General features: G+C 40.4%; 1 protein-coding gene across 43 annotated transcripts in view; it reads right to left on the reverse strand.

The window, feature by feature from the left end:
* LOC122809254 (titin-like) overlaps window positions 1–14,183 on the reverse strand; it is a 3,339,665-nt gene that overhangs the window by 1,288,517 nt on the left and 2,036,965 nt on the right. For 33 of the 43 annotated variants that reach the window (XM_044080625.1, XM_044080596.1, XM_044080621.1 and 30 more), the window contains 3 exons: window positions 6,176–6,220; window positions 5,091–5,126; window positions 3,719–3,754 (listed from right to left, as the gene is read on the reverse strand). The exons of 2 other annotated variants lie outside the window; for them this stretch is intronic. In XM_044080625.1, the coding sequence (XP_043936560.1) occupies window positions 3,719–3,754; window positions 5,091–5,126; window positions 6,176–6,220 (117 nt within the window). The remainder of the gene's footprint in view (window positions 1–3,718; window positions 3,755–5,090; window positions 5,127–6,175; window positions 6,221–14,183) is intronic. 8 more of the 43 variants (XM_044080619.1, XM_044080614.1, XM_044080594.1 and 5 more) reach the window with 3 other exon arrangements.

Consider the following 14,183-nt stretch of genomic DNA (forward strand, 5'->3'; position numbering starts at 1 on the left):
TTATATGGAAATGATAAAAATAAATATTTAGGAGCATGGCTTAAAAATGATTCCGGTGTGGCAGCTAAGGATATGTGAGAAGAGACTAAACAAAAGATAAATACAAACACTAAGAAAATGGAAGCTCTGTTATATGGATATCGATAGTAAGATACAAGCAATTTAAGTGTTTTAGTCCCTTTAATCTTATACACAGGTCAAGCATATTTTTATCAACAGCAGAGAAGTTGTAGATAGCAATTAATAAAGAGCTGAAGAAATTTATCTGGGAGGGGAAGACGCCAGGAGAACAAGGCAGACTGTGATTACCCAATTTGAAAGAGTATTTCAGGGCAACACAGCTAAGGCTCCTGTAGATAGCACAAAAGAAAACTATAATTCAAAGTGGAAAGAGATGATGATGAAATGGGGGGGGGTTCAAGAAACAAGGAAAGACTGGGATTTTGGATGCAGACCTTCAAGAAGAATAACAATAATCATGAAGAATACTATATTCATAAAGTATCAGAAAGTATTCTAAAAACTAAGCCAACATGGGAATGGAGAAAGCAGATCTGGCAGATAGGGATGACTGCAATTAGGGATACAGACAACAGGCAAAAGGGGGCTGGAATTTATTGGAGAAAACTGGCAAAGGAACCAAGGTATTGGGAGCAAACAACTAGAGAAGGAAAGGGAATAGAATGGGAAAATGTTAAGAACTTATTTGGACTGCAGGTTAGAGACCAACTTCCCTATCAAGGATTGATATCAGAGTATAGGCAAAGAGAAAGAAATAGGGGGGTTCTAAACAAAAGACCACCACTGGTAGGGTTTTCAATAGAATCTAGAACAGAAGCTTCCATTAAGAAAGGAATAATTAGTACAGCATATAAAATATTGCATGATAACTATAAGAATCAATCAGAGAAGTTTAGAAAGGATTGTGATGAGAGATTTTGGATAAGCAATTCACAAAGAAACAATGGGGAGATGCATCTCCCAACTACCACTGGGAAGAGAGATTTTGGATAAGCAATTCACAAAGAAACAATGGAGAGATACATCTTCCAAATATGACACAAAGTGTAGAAGATTTGGGATCTTTGCTTGGAATTGTTTACATTTTTATACCCAAAGTACACTACAAAGATTTTTTCCTCAAGTACACAGCAAATGTTAAGAGGTTTCTTGGGGAAGAAAGAGGTGAATGAGAAAACATTTTCTGGGAGTGTAATGAGTTGGTAGACTTTAAGGACTCTCTGCTTTGTTAGAGATATTGGGTGAGTGCACTGGTGTTACTACGGAAATTATTTTTTTGAGCTATGATACAGATCAGAACTGCCTAGACATAGTAAGGCCTTGCTAAGTCTAATTACGGTGGCTGCCAAAAAAGCAATTACTAGAAAATGAAAATCAAAGTCTAAACCAACGTTACTGGAAGTAGCGAAGATAGTAACAAAGATAAAACAACTGGAATAGGGATCTTTAGAGAAGGGTAGGAGCAAATTACATAGAAAAAAATGGGAATTACGGGATGAATACATGGAGAGGAGGAATGAAGTTTAAAAGAAGGCAGGATTTGAATGAGCTATGTAATGCCTGACCGAAAATGACTGGATATATTACAAGTGATGTATAATGTTTGCAGCTACAGATGTGTCTGCATGGTTTGTAATGTATAATATTTGCAACGGGAGTTGTGTAGGTATGGTTTATTTTCATTTACATAAAGTAAGATTGCTGTGTCATACTTGATAATTAAATAAAGATGTTTCTTGCTGAAAAGAAAAGAAAAAAAAAAGGCTCCACACTGCAGAAGAAAACACTGGTTTAGACCAACACTTCTTTTACATACATCACTGGATGATTCATCTCAAAGAAGTATAGCTCTCACCTGCTTTGTTCAAAAATCAGAGAGAATTTTTAAATATTATTCTAATTTACTTAACAAGATAGTAGAACCAAACGTTTTTCATCAACATGCATTTTCCAAGCAATAACAGATATGAGGATATCATGAATGAAAAAAATATGGTCGACACCAACCTGAAGGTGAGATACACCACACCATACAAAATAAAAAGGAAATTAAAGGGCAACAAAGGCAACCCATAAGTAATGTCACTGCCAACAGCAGCAGCAGACTTGTGCAAATGCAGTAAATGCAAACCACTATAAAAGAATTCTGTATGCATTTAGAGGTAATGGACACATGAAGCACAATGAGCTTTAGCAAAGGGGGGAAAAGCCAAATTACCAAGAAACAGACTAGGTTAATAAACACCACTCAAGATTAATTAAATTTAAATGTTACATTTAGTTCTGTAAGGGACAGACAGTGGGGTAGCAGCTGTAAAAGATTGAGTGTGACACTCTCTATGTCAGGCAGTGTCAGCAGTTCAAACTACAATATTGTTGAACCACTAACTCCTGAAACATTGGCATATTGAAATTTGCCCTAGATTATTAACAGCCATGTTCAGTAATCTGCATTACATTCTCTCAGATAAAAAGATAGTGTAAGAAAATTAATGAGAGTTAATTTACACGCAATTAATTCATATTCCCATGAACAGATTTAGGTAACTGCTATGATGATAAACTCTGAGTCAAGGCATTGTGAACGTAAGGATTAGACTATCTCATCAGAATGCAAAATTCTGCCCAAGGCTTCCGCATATGCCAATTTCTACAATGTTTGTCTTTTTGGCTTTTCCCAGTCAGGAGTCACCACAATGGAACTCCGGTCCACTAATGACTGGCAGTCGATTTTTATGGTGCCAAGTTGCCAGCCCAATGCCCAACCTTCAGCGAAGACACGCCCATTCACACATGTCTTTCGGAGGCCACTCGACCGCAGGGAGGACATGCAGACTCCACACAGAAGGAACTCCCCATGCTCCAGACGAGAATCGAACGGGAGAACCTCTTGCTGTGAGGTAACAACATTTGTACAATAATCACATAAAAAAATTAAAAACTAACAATATCATAACTTTAAACAGCAGCATTCCCTATTGGACTCTAGCTCTTATGCACCCATGGTAGGTAAGCAACTTGCAGCAATTGGGTTCTCAGCTTTAAATGGTACCCAACAATACAGAGGGTACCACTTTCATGACATTTGTGACCTCAGCTAGTTTAGTGATAACCATTCATATACATTAACATTTAAACAAAATAAAAATACATCTTCTGCATATATCTTTAAAGTTATATTACAGACTGTGACATACACAATGTCCCTGAATTTAATAGAGGATAAGCAACAAAATGAATACAAACAATCACCCCACCTATTTTGCCCAATAGCTTTCTTACATTGCAATGACAAGTTCCCTTTCAATCTGATTCACCCCCAAATATTTAAATCTTTCACACACACATTTAAATCTTCGAGGAACATATACTTCCAGTGGAATGCAACTTAATCTGGTTGTCATCATATCCCATGCTTTCTCCATCTTGAACAAGAGTGCAATGCATTAGAAAAAACATTCTGGAAATCATTCAGTCAGTAATGCTTGTGTTTCTGCAAATTTGGAGCAAACATGACAGTAATGGCTCTTATCTTGTTTACACTGGGAAAATTTCCCTGTAAAAAACAGACATCCAAATCTGTTCCAACAGTATACTGATCATGACCAAATGGACCGGAAACTTAGAAAGGAACTGCAAGGATAAGTACTTAGCTCATTACATGCCATTTTGAAATGCAATAGTAGGACTAACTTACCTTTCCTTGGTCTTCCAAGTATTCGGGCTCCATTTTCTATAAATTAAAATAAACAAAAATAAAAGTCAGATCAATTAATAGTATTAATACTGCAACATCTACAGAACAGTTTGGAGGAAGAGAAATATGTCACAGAGGATATCACTGCTCTCGAATAGACTCCCCATCCACTTCATTATACATATTGAAGTACAACTTAGAACTATGGATGGGAAACAGAAATGTTAACACCGGACAGCCACCTGTACTAGTAATGGAAAGAGGTAGCTCCTAAATGTCTTAACCCACGCATGGGTCCCCACAAATTATCAAAGACATAATCCCAGTTATTCTCATTAGGGGTACATATAATTATACACACCATGGGACAGGTAATGCCGATCTCTATTCAATTATCAGGCATTTTAGGTAATCTGCATTACAGTCTCTTGGATAAAAAGATACTGTATGAAAATTAATGAGAAAGTACAGTTTTGTACCTACCATAAATGTAGATGTTCGAAGATCCCAAACTAACTGATATGCAATTATTTCACATTTCCATGAAGAGACTCATGTAACGGCTATGACAATAAACTCTGAGTTAAGGCATTGTGAAGATCAGGATTAGACTAGCTCATCAGAATGCAATATTCTGCCCAAGACTTCTGCATATACCTAGCTTTGTGATAACCACTCATGTACATTAAAATTTAAACAGAATAAAAGCACATCTTCTGCATATATTTTATGTAATTAAAGTTATATTATAGAGTGTGGCATACACAATACACCTGAATTAGATAGATGATCCAAGTAACAGCAGAAATGGAAGTACACACTCCACCTATTTTGCCCAGTAGCATTCTTAAAGTGCAATGAAAAGTTCCCTTTCAATCTGATTCACCCCCAAATGTTCAAATCTTTCCCCGCACACATTTAAATCTTCAGGGGATATATGCTTCAAGTGGAAAGTAGCTTCATCTAAGCATCCACTACACTTCCAATAAAAACATTCTGCATTCCTATTAAGAAATTAATCAAGGCAAGATATTTTACCACCCTTCTCACTACATTAATTTTGGGAAGATGTCTTCATCATATCCAACAACCTCTCCATCTTGAAAAAGAATGTAATGCAATAAAAAAACATTCTGAAAATAATTCAGTCAGTAATGCTTCTGACTTTCTGGAAACTTGGTGCAAACATGACAGCAATGGCTCTTATCTTGTTTACACTGAGAAAATTTCCCTGTGAAAAACATACCGCTGAATCTGTAACAAAAGTATACTGATCATGACCAAATGGATCAAAAACTTAGAAAGGAACTGGAAAGATAAATACTCAACACATTACATGTTATTTTGCAATGCAATAGCAGGGCTAACATACCTTTCCTTGGTCTTCCAATTTTTGGGGCATCATTTTCTATAAAGCAAAATAAGAAACAGAAAAAATCATATCAATTAATAATATTAATCATACTAATACTGCAACATCAAAAGAACAGTTTGGAGGGACAGGTATATCTCACAGAGGATACTACTGCTCTAAAAGCAGACTCCCCACCTTTATAGAGTAAACTCTCGGTTAACCAGTACCCATGGGGATTGATACATTCCGGATAACTGTAGTTTCTGGTTGCTTCACAGTTACTATTAAAAACAGGCCTGACTAATACTGTACCCTATACTATTTGCTTGGTTTGACTTGCTCTTAGGATGGGTAGAGAGGGAATTTATTCCCATCTTCTTTTTTAAAACTCTAAAAACATAAGGTATGTTTTTGCGGGGGGGGGGGGGTGCAACACATGAAAAATGTACTTTACTTCTTTGATTTTTTTTTCTGGTTGCTGGAGAGTTCGGTTTTCTTGAGTTCCGGTTAACAGAGTTTACTGTAAAACAAAGTTCAACACTATACATTTTAAAGCACAACTATGAACTATGGATGGGGAATAAAAATGGTACTCCAGGACTACCTCTTGTGCTAGTAATGGACAGAGGCAGCTCCTAAATGCCTTTCCTATGTATGGCTCCCCCCAAATTATCTATGTTGTGATCCCACATATTCTCATTAGGGGAAATATATAATTATCAACCATGGGATAGGCAATGCCAATCGATAATCAAATTAGATGGCTTAATTTATGTATAAAAAGGTGAACTGACCAGGCTTAAAATGGCCAACAAGGGCAGCTAGATTAGTACTCAACTATGAAGCTATTAAGAGTAACTCGCCAAATAAATCTCTACCAACAACAGATCATACCTCAGGGTCAATAAACTGTCAAAATCAAGATTATTTTATAATAATTATTTGAAAAATCTATCAGCCCAAGTTCCAAGATCCCTAACAACCTGCCCATTTTGAACTGGGGTATTGTCTATAGTGCAGATCATTTTATAACCATTTGAAAAATTGTAACACAAATCATGTTACTTTAAATATAAACAATAAAAATAAAATACTGCACTCACCAGTTTTTATAGGAATAACATCTGAAAAAAATGCGAAATACAGATCTATCATGTTGGTTTTAAATATTGATTAAAACATGTAGAATTACTATGCACAAATGCATAGTTTACAGCAATAGTATACCTCAACAAATTACAATGCTTCAAAAATGATTTATATAGAACTTATCCTCATATAGAGCAAATACATTTGAGATACCACAGGGGGGGACATAAAAATTCATCCAAGTTTACAAAAGATGGATTAGTTACGAGTGATGCACTCTTAAATGACAAGTCCCTCTCAAACACCTTTTATGTAAATACCCCTACAACACAAGATGTTTGAGACCTTTAGAAGTAAAAAATCCTTCATTCATGAACCCCACACAGCACTAGGTGGCACTGTCCTGTATTATTTCAGTAAACAGTCCAACAACCCAAATCTCCACACTCAGAAGAAATAATACTGAATTACAGCGGCACTTTGACATGCATCACTGGATCATTCATCTTAAAGGAGTATAGCCTTCACCTGCCTTGTTTAAAAATCAAGAATTATAATGGAGATGAACGGAGATGCAGTAAATTTCCAGACACTGGACCTAACTGAGTTTGGTTTCGTTAAGGGCAGATCATGCCTACTCAGCCTGGTGGACTTCATTGAGAAGGTCACCAAAGCAATGGATGAGGGCACAATGGTTCACATTGCCAGCCTTGACCTGGCCAAGGCATTTAACAGAATACCCTACTTGGGCATTGTTGAAAAACTCAAGAGGTTAGATGCAAACTCTTATGTCACCCAGTGGATAGCCAACTGGTTCACAGACAGGACCCCAGGAAGTTAGAATTGGGGAGTCCACCTCTACAAAGAGGCCAGTCACAAGTGGAATCCCTCTGGCATCAGCCCTTGGACCACTGCTTTTTGGCATCTAATTCTCAGAAGTCAAGGCCAATATCAGAGGTCTCTGGCTGATTAAATTTGCAGAAGATTGCAAATTAGGAGCTGTCATTCAATCTCACACTGGCACAAATGTTCTCCAGGAGGGGCTGATACAGACAAACAACTGGTGTCAGAGCCATGGACTAAACCTAAATGCCAAGAAATCCATATCAGTATCCTTTGGAAAGTCATCTATCCCTGGTAAAGTACAGTTTTGTACCTACCATAAATGTAGATGTTAGAGGATCCACATTGCTGCAGTCATAACCTGTGGGTAGTCCGCTGTCCTCGGTCGGCCCGAATACCAAAGAGTTAGGCTGGCGTCGGTCATGGTCGCCCAGAGCTGACGTCAGTACGTAGTAGTACTTAAGCGCATGACCGACGCCATATCCTCAGTCTTTCTTGCCCCAGATGTCAGAAGGCCTTAAAAAGGAAAGGCCAGAGCCAAAATAGAAAATACCCAACAACCACAAGGGAGAAAATAACAATTATCCCAAAGGAACAACAGCAACCCCAAACTATAGAGGGGAAGGAGGGAGGGAAAATAGGACTGCAGCAATGTGGATCCTCGAACATCTACATTTATGGTAGGTACAAAACTGTACTATGTTCTTCGTCTCACATTGCTGCAGTCATAACCTGTGGGTAGAATCCCAAAGCAAAGGAAAAGGGAGGCTGGCAAACTAAAAAGCATTAGGAGCTGCTAACATGCCCTGTAAGACTGCAGTGGCAAACCCAGCCCTAGACTTGGAATAAAGAGGGAGATGGTAATGCTTAGTAAAAGTGTGAACTGAACTCCAAGTAGCTGCCTCCAAAATATCTTTAGTAGCTACCCCCCTCAAAAAGGCAGTAGATGTGGCAGTAGCCCTAGTGGAATGAGGTCTAATCCCAGCGGGAACATTCTTCCCATGATGAGAATAACAAAAAGCAATACATTGACCAATCCACTTAGAAATAGTCTGCTTTGAAACAGCTTTCCCTTGTGAACCCAAAGCAAAGGAAACAAATAACTGTTGAGTCTGTCTGAACTCTCTAGTTCTGCTCAAATAATAATGCAGCTGCCTGTGGATATCCAAAGAATGCAAGACCTTTTCCCATCTATTTTGGGGATCAGCATAAAAAGTAGGCAAATGGATAGACTGGTTCAAGGCCACATTAGAAATCACTTTTGGCATAAAAGTAGGGTTAGTACGCAAAGAAACTCTATCCTTACGGAATATCAGAAAGGGTTCAACTGCCATGAGAGCCTGCAATTCAGATACCCTCCTAGCAGAAGTAATGGCCAACAAAAAAGCAGTCTTCCAAGTCAAAAACTTCAATTCAGACGTAGCTGCAGGTTCAAAAGGAGGTAAAGTAAGCTTCTCCAACACAAAATTGAGATCCCAGGAAGGAGTAGGAGCTCTACGTGGGGGTCTTATATTTTTGCCCTCTAAGAAATTGCTTAAACAAAGGGTGAGAAAATAAAGGAGGGTCACAATCATAGTGAGCAGAAATGGCTGCAGCATGAACCTTCACAGAGGAAAATGACAAACCCTTGTCTAGTAATTCAGTAAGGTACTGTAGTGTAAAACTCAAATTAGACACCGAGACATCAAAGCCCTTTGTTGTGCTCCAAACAAAAAATCTCCTCCATTTATCAGCATAAACTTTTCTAGTGCTGGGCCGCCTGGCTTCCAAAATGACATCTAAAATCTGTTGAGGAAGCTGAGACCCCACAGGCTCTAAAACAGAATACGCCAGGCTGTTAGATGCAGGGACTGCACCCTGACATTGAGCAAATGATTGCTTGACTGGGACAACAAGTGAGGAAGCTGTGGCAAAGGCCAAGGAGGCTCCTGAATTAAACTCCTCAGCAGAGGATACCAGTGCAAGGCTTGTCCCGCCTGACTTTCAAGAGTACCTTGGGAAGGAGAGGCAGAGGAGGGAAAGCATAGACGTGAAGGTTGTTCCAACTGAAAGATAGAGCATCCACTTTCCAAGCTTTTGGGTGAAACATCTTTGTGCAAAATTTTGGTAGTTGGAAATTTAGAGGAGAAGCGAACAGATCTATGCCTGGAGTTCCCCAAGCCACTGTCAACTGTTGGAATACCTGAGGATCCATCCAATTTCCACTGTGGGGTCCACAATTTGTCTGCTCAATACATCTGCTAGGGAGTTCTGTGCTCCTGGCAGAAACCGTGCTTGAAGAGTGATGTGCAAACTCAGAGCAGTCTCCCACAATATCATTGCTTGTCTGCAAAGAGGGTAAGAATGGGTTCCCCCCTGCTTGTTGATGTACCACATGACTGTTGTGTTTTCTGTTCGAATCAACACCTGTCCTGGTTGAAGTAGGCCCTTGAAAGCCATCAGGGCAAACTGGACTGCTAACATCCCCTTCATGTTGATATGCAAATGCTGTAGTCTGGGAGGCCACGTGTCTTGAATCCATTTCCCATTGAAGTGTGCTCCCCAAGCCAAGTCTGAGGCATCCGTCGTTATGATCTGACTCGCCTCTGGTCGGGTCACAGAGAGTCCCTTGTTTAGGTGACATTCCTGCGCCCACCACAAGAATTCCTTCTGGATGCAAGGTATTATCCGAATGACAGTGTCCAAATCGTGGCAGTGTTGCGTACATACACTTTTGAAATATCATTGTAGCTTCCTCATATGCAGTTTGGCATTGGGAAGTACTAGAATGCAAGATGCCATGAACCCCAAGGCTTGAAGGACTGTCCTTGCAGTCAGCCTGGACAGTACTGATAATTGCTGGAAGTATAGGTGAAAAGTTCTTTGTTTGTCCGGGGTCAGAAAAGCCATCTGAGTAGCTGTATTCAGTCTCACACCCAGAAAGCACATGTCCTGAGAGGGTACTAGACTGGACTTTATTTCGTTCACAGAATACCCTAGGCACCTTAAAACTGCCATTACATACTGTAGATGTTGAAGTAACTTGTCTTTGTCTTGAGCAAGAATCAGGCAATCGTCCAGATAAGGATAAATTTGAATTCCCCTCTGTCTGAAGAAAGCTATTACAGGAGCCAGAACTTTTGTGAACACCCTGGCCGCAGTAGATAAACCAAAGGGCAATGCAGAGAACTGATAATGAGAAGTACCAGCCCGAAATCGCAGGAATCTCCTGCAGCTGGGCCTGATAGGAATATGAAGATAGGCCTCTTTGAGATCCAGAGTTACCAACCAGTGATCTTTGCCTAGCATAAGCAGAAGTTGTTGTAATGTTAACATCTTGAACTTTGGAATGTCTAGGTAGGTATTGAGAATGGACAAATCCAGAATTGGCCTCCAAGTGTTTCATTTCTTTGGCACTAGGAATAGACGGGAATAAAACTCTAGGCCTACTTCTGACGGAGGTACCACCTGGATTGCTCCCATCTGTAAAAGCAAAGAAATTTGTTCCTGAGCCTCCCGCCTTTGCTGAGGAGGTACATCTGGCATGCCTTTGAAAGGAGGAAAAGTGTGAAAATAAAACTTGTAACCTTGCTTTATTATTTCCAACACCCATTTGTCCTGGGTGACCAAATGCCAGTTTTGTTTGAAAAGTGCCAACTTTCCTCCTAGAGGAGCTGCCAGAAAAGAAAGATCTGGCAGCTGAAGGTACAGGTCATTGGGTCTGTTTACGAAAAGGCTGAACCCTGCCCTCACCAGAAGACTGTGCAGGAGAACTCCAAGTCCTAGGTCTGAAAGAACCCTGAGCGTGAGCCCTGCCCCTACCACGTCTAGACCTGCCCTTAGACTGAAAATCCGAAGAAAGGTAGGACCATCCTCTAGCAGGCCAATTCCTGCTAAACTTAGGGGGCTGCACTTGCAAAAAATCCTTAACCGTCTGCATAGACTTAGCTTTATCTTCCATCTTTTTCAAAACAGACTCCACAGGGGAACAAAAAGAACTTCAGATTGAAGAGGAGCATCCAAAATCCGAGCTTTAACATGCTCTGACAAATTTTGATCCTTAAGCCAGGCATGTCTACGAATAACTGAACCAGTAGCAGCCACCCTGGATGAAGCCTGAAGAGCATCGAAGCCACACTGCAAGGAATGTTTACCAACTTGATCTGAAGCATGAACCAACTCCTGCAATTCCTTACACTCTATAACCTCAGATAAAGCATCCACCTTAGATTTCAATTGACCTAACAAAAAGTTCTGATACTTCAGCATATGAAACTGGCAATTTAAAGCCCTCATAGCTAACGAGAAGAGGTGTACACTTTTTTCCCCCACCTATCCAACGCTCTAGAATCTTTATCCAAAGGAACTGGATTCTTAACCACAGAAGCCCTGACACCCTTCAGCCCTTGAATAATAGTTTCCGGGTCAGCTCTAGGACTCTTATACAAATATTTATGTGCCTCTGGAACTCTGTAATACCTGTCTGGCTTGACAGGGGCAGGGGGTAAAGAATCAGGATTAAGAGAAGCTTCAGAAAAAACATCCTGAACAACATCTAAGACAGGGGGAATAGCCAAAGGCCTATGTTGTGGCAAAACAAAAATCCCTAAGCCTTTTTCGAGAATCTGAAAAATCCTGACCTTCCCACCTGAAATGTTCCCTCATGGAATGTAAAGTTTCAGAAAAGGAAAAATCCTCTGGAGGAGAAGCAGAAGGACAGGAATCCTCTGCATCCGAATCTGAATAGGGAGGGAAATCCTGAATATCCTCAGCTGAGGACTCAGAGTAGTCTGAAGAATGCTCCATTCCCTCTAAGTCTGTCTCCACCCTAGGCCTCTTCTCTGGAGGGGGCATAGAACCCCTGATCAAAGTAATCAAATCCTCTGCCATTTTCAACATATGTTTTTTAGGAACAGAACCTGAAGAACTAGGGCTATGGCCAGTACCAGAAAGACCAGGTTTAGCCTTAGCATGGCCTTTAGTCACTGAGGTAGAAGGCCTAATAACCTTTTGTAAGGATGGAACTACAGATACCTGAGAAGCACCCTCGGCCTGGCCTAACTCCTGAGAGGCCAACTCCTGCAAAAGTAAAGGTTCCCCCTGGGATTCAGCCGAGGCCTCGGCTGGATCCACAGATTCAACCGTAGGTTCCATAGAACCGGCGTCCACAACGGACGACTCATCCGGTTTAGACCTTAAAGATTTATCTTTTTCTTTTTTAGCGGTAGCGGGCGGAGGAGGATCCGCGCATGTTGTAGTTACACCGCTTACCGAAAACAAGCCTGGCACAGTCTAATCTTCGTTTAATGGTGCACTTATTAAATCTAGCGCAAAAGCGACACCCGACTACGTCGTGTTCAGGCCCCAAGCAAGGAATACAGAGAGAATGATAGTCCCTATGAGGCATCTGTTTCCCACAAGAAATACAATTATTAACTTTTTCTGACATCCGGATTAACTGAGGCAATAAAAGACAAAAATTTTCCCCAATGGGGTACTTAGCCCAACTTGGTCTTCGGTCTGAAACTCGATAATTGAAAATTTCAGAACGCCGAACCGCACTTGCAAACGCTGCTTCTGCTTCGGACCACGCGGCAAGAAAGACTGAGGATATGGCGTCGGTCATGCGCTTAAGTACTACTACGTACTGACGTCAGCTCTGGGCGACCATGACCGACGCCAGCCTAACTCTTTGGTATTCGGGCCAACCGAGGACAGCGGACTACCCACAGGTTATGACTGCAGCAATGTGAGACGAAGAACATCTATCATATTGACAAAACACCCCTTAGAGTTGACCCAGTAGTCAGGGACATAAGCAAACAGATTGACCGTAATCTAGCCTTTGACCATTGTGCGTCTACAGTAGTGAGGAAATCATTCTATATTGCACAACTTATAAACAAAGGTATGGCATCTAAGTCCAAGGAAGTCATTATTCCACTTTATTCGGCATTCATCAGACCTATCACTGAGTACAATGCCCCCTTTGGTATGTACGTAATCAGGCATATCCAACAACTGGAACGTCTACAGTAATTCCTCATTAAAAGAATGCAGGGAACAAGTAAAATATCCTATACAGATCGCTTCAAGACCCTATCCCTGTACTCTGTCTTCTACAGGCTTTTGAGGGGAGATCTATGCCTGGTATACAGGGCATTGTCAGACCACACTCTGATGGACCTCCTGCATATCCACAAAAAAACAGCACCAGAATTACCCATTCTTAAGATTTAAACCTTGCCTGTGATATCAACAGGTCCAGCTGGAGTGATGGGTATGCATCTCAGACACTACCGCATCTATGGAACAAGCACCCCATCCATCTGAAGCAGAGTTTCTCCCTAACCCAATTCAAGTACAACTTTGACAACTGGATGGGAAACCGGAAATTCATCACTGGTTTGGCACCTATCTCTCTAATGGACACAGGCAACCGGTAAATGGTTCATCTACCAAACCCCTGCTTACACTTATCAAGAATATCAGAACTTGTCAGAGATTTGGGATGCATGGCTAGGCTTAAAAAGGTCCTTGTGGTCGTTAGCCTAGTAAACAGCTATGAACGTATGAGGAAAGCAATAAATAATGGGGGTATTAAAGACCCAAAATCAGAGACCATTTTCTTATTTATTATTCTAACTTACTTACAAAGATAGTAGAACCAAACATTTTTCATCAACATGCATTTTCCATGCAAAAAGTATGAAACTCTAATGGATTACTGACTACAATCTTTAGTGACCTACCAACAAATCAAATATTTTATGAGGGACATGACAGAAATCTAAGACAAAATTACAGATCTTCTGCAAAGACAAAGTTGAGAGTTATGCAGCAGGGCTACTTTTAGTTCTCTGATAGAAAAAAATGAAATACAATGGTCAAACATCCTGTTAGAGGGGGCCCCAGCAGCAACAACAGACTGTGCTTATTGGGAAGGAGGGCATCTCTTCACTGTTACTCATGGAGAATATTCCATGTTAAAATCCAGCGTGGTAGTACAAATATATCATGAATGAAACAAATATGGACGACACCAACCTGAAGGTGAGATATACCATACAAAATTAAAAGGAAATTGAAGTGCAACAAAGGCAATCCAGAAGTAATGTCACTGTCAACAGCAGCAGCAGACTTGTGCAAATACAGAAAATGCAAAGCATTAAAAAAACATTCGCTAAGTATTCTGAGGTA

This window comes from Protopterus annectens, chromosome 8.part0 (genome assembly GCF_019279795.1).
Source record: "Protopterus annectens isolate FY-2018-M chromosome 8.part0, PAN1.0, whole genome shotgun sequence".
Classification (NCBI taxonomy): Eukaryota; Metazoa; Chordata; order Ceratodontiformes; family Protopteridae; genus Protopterus; species Protopterus annectens.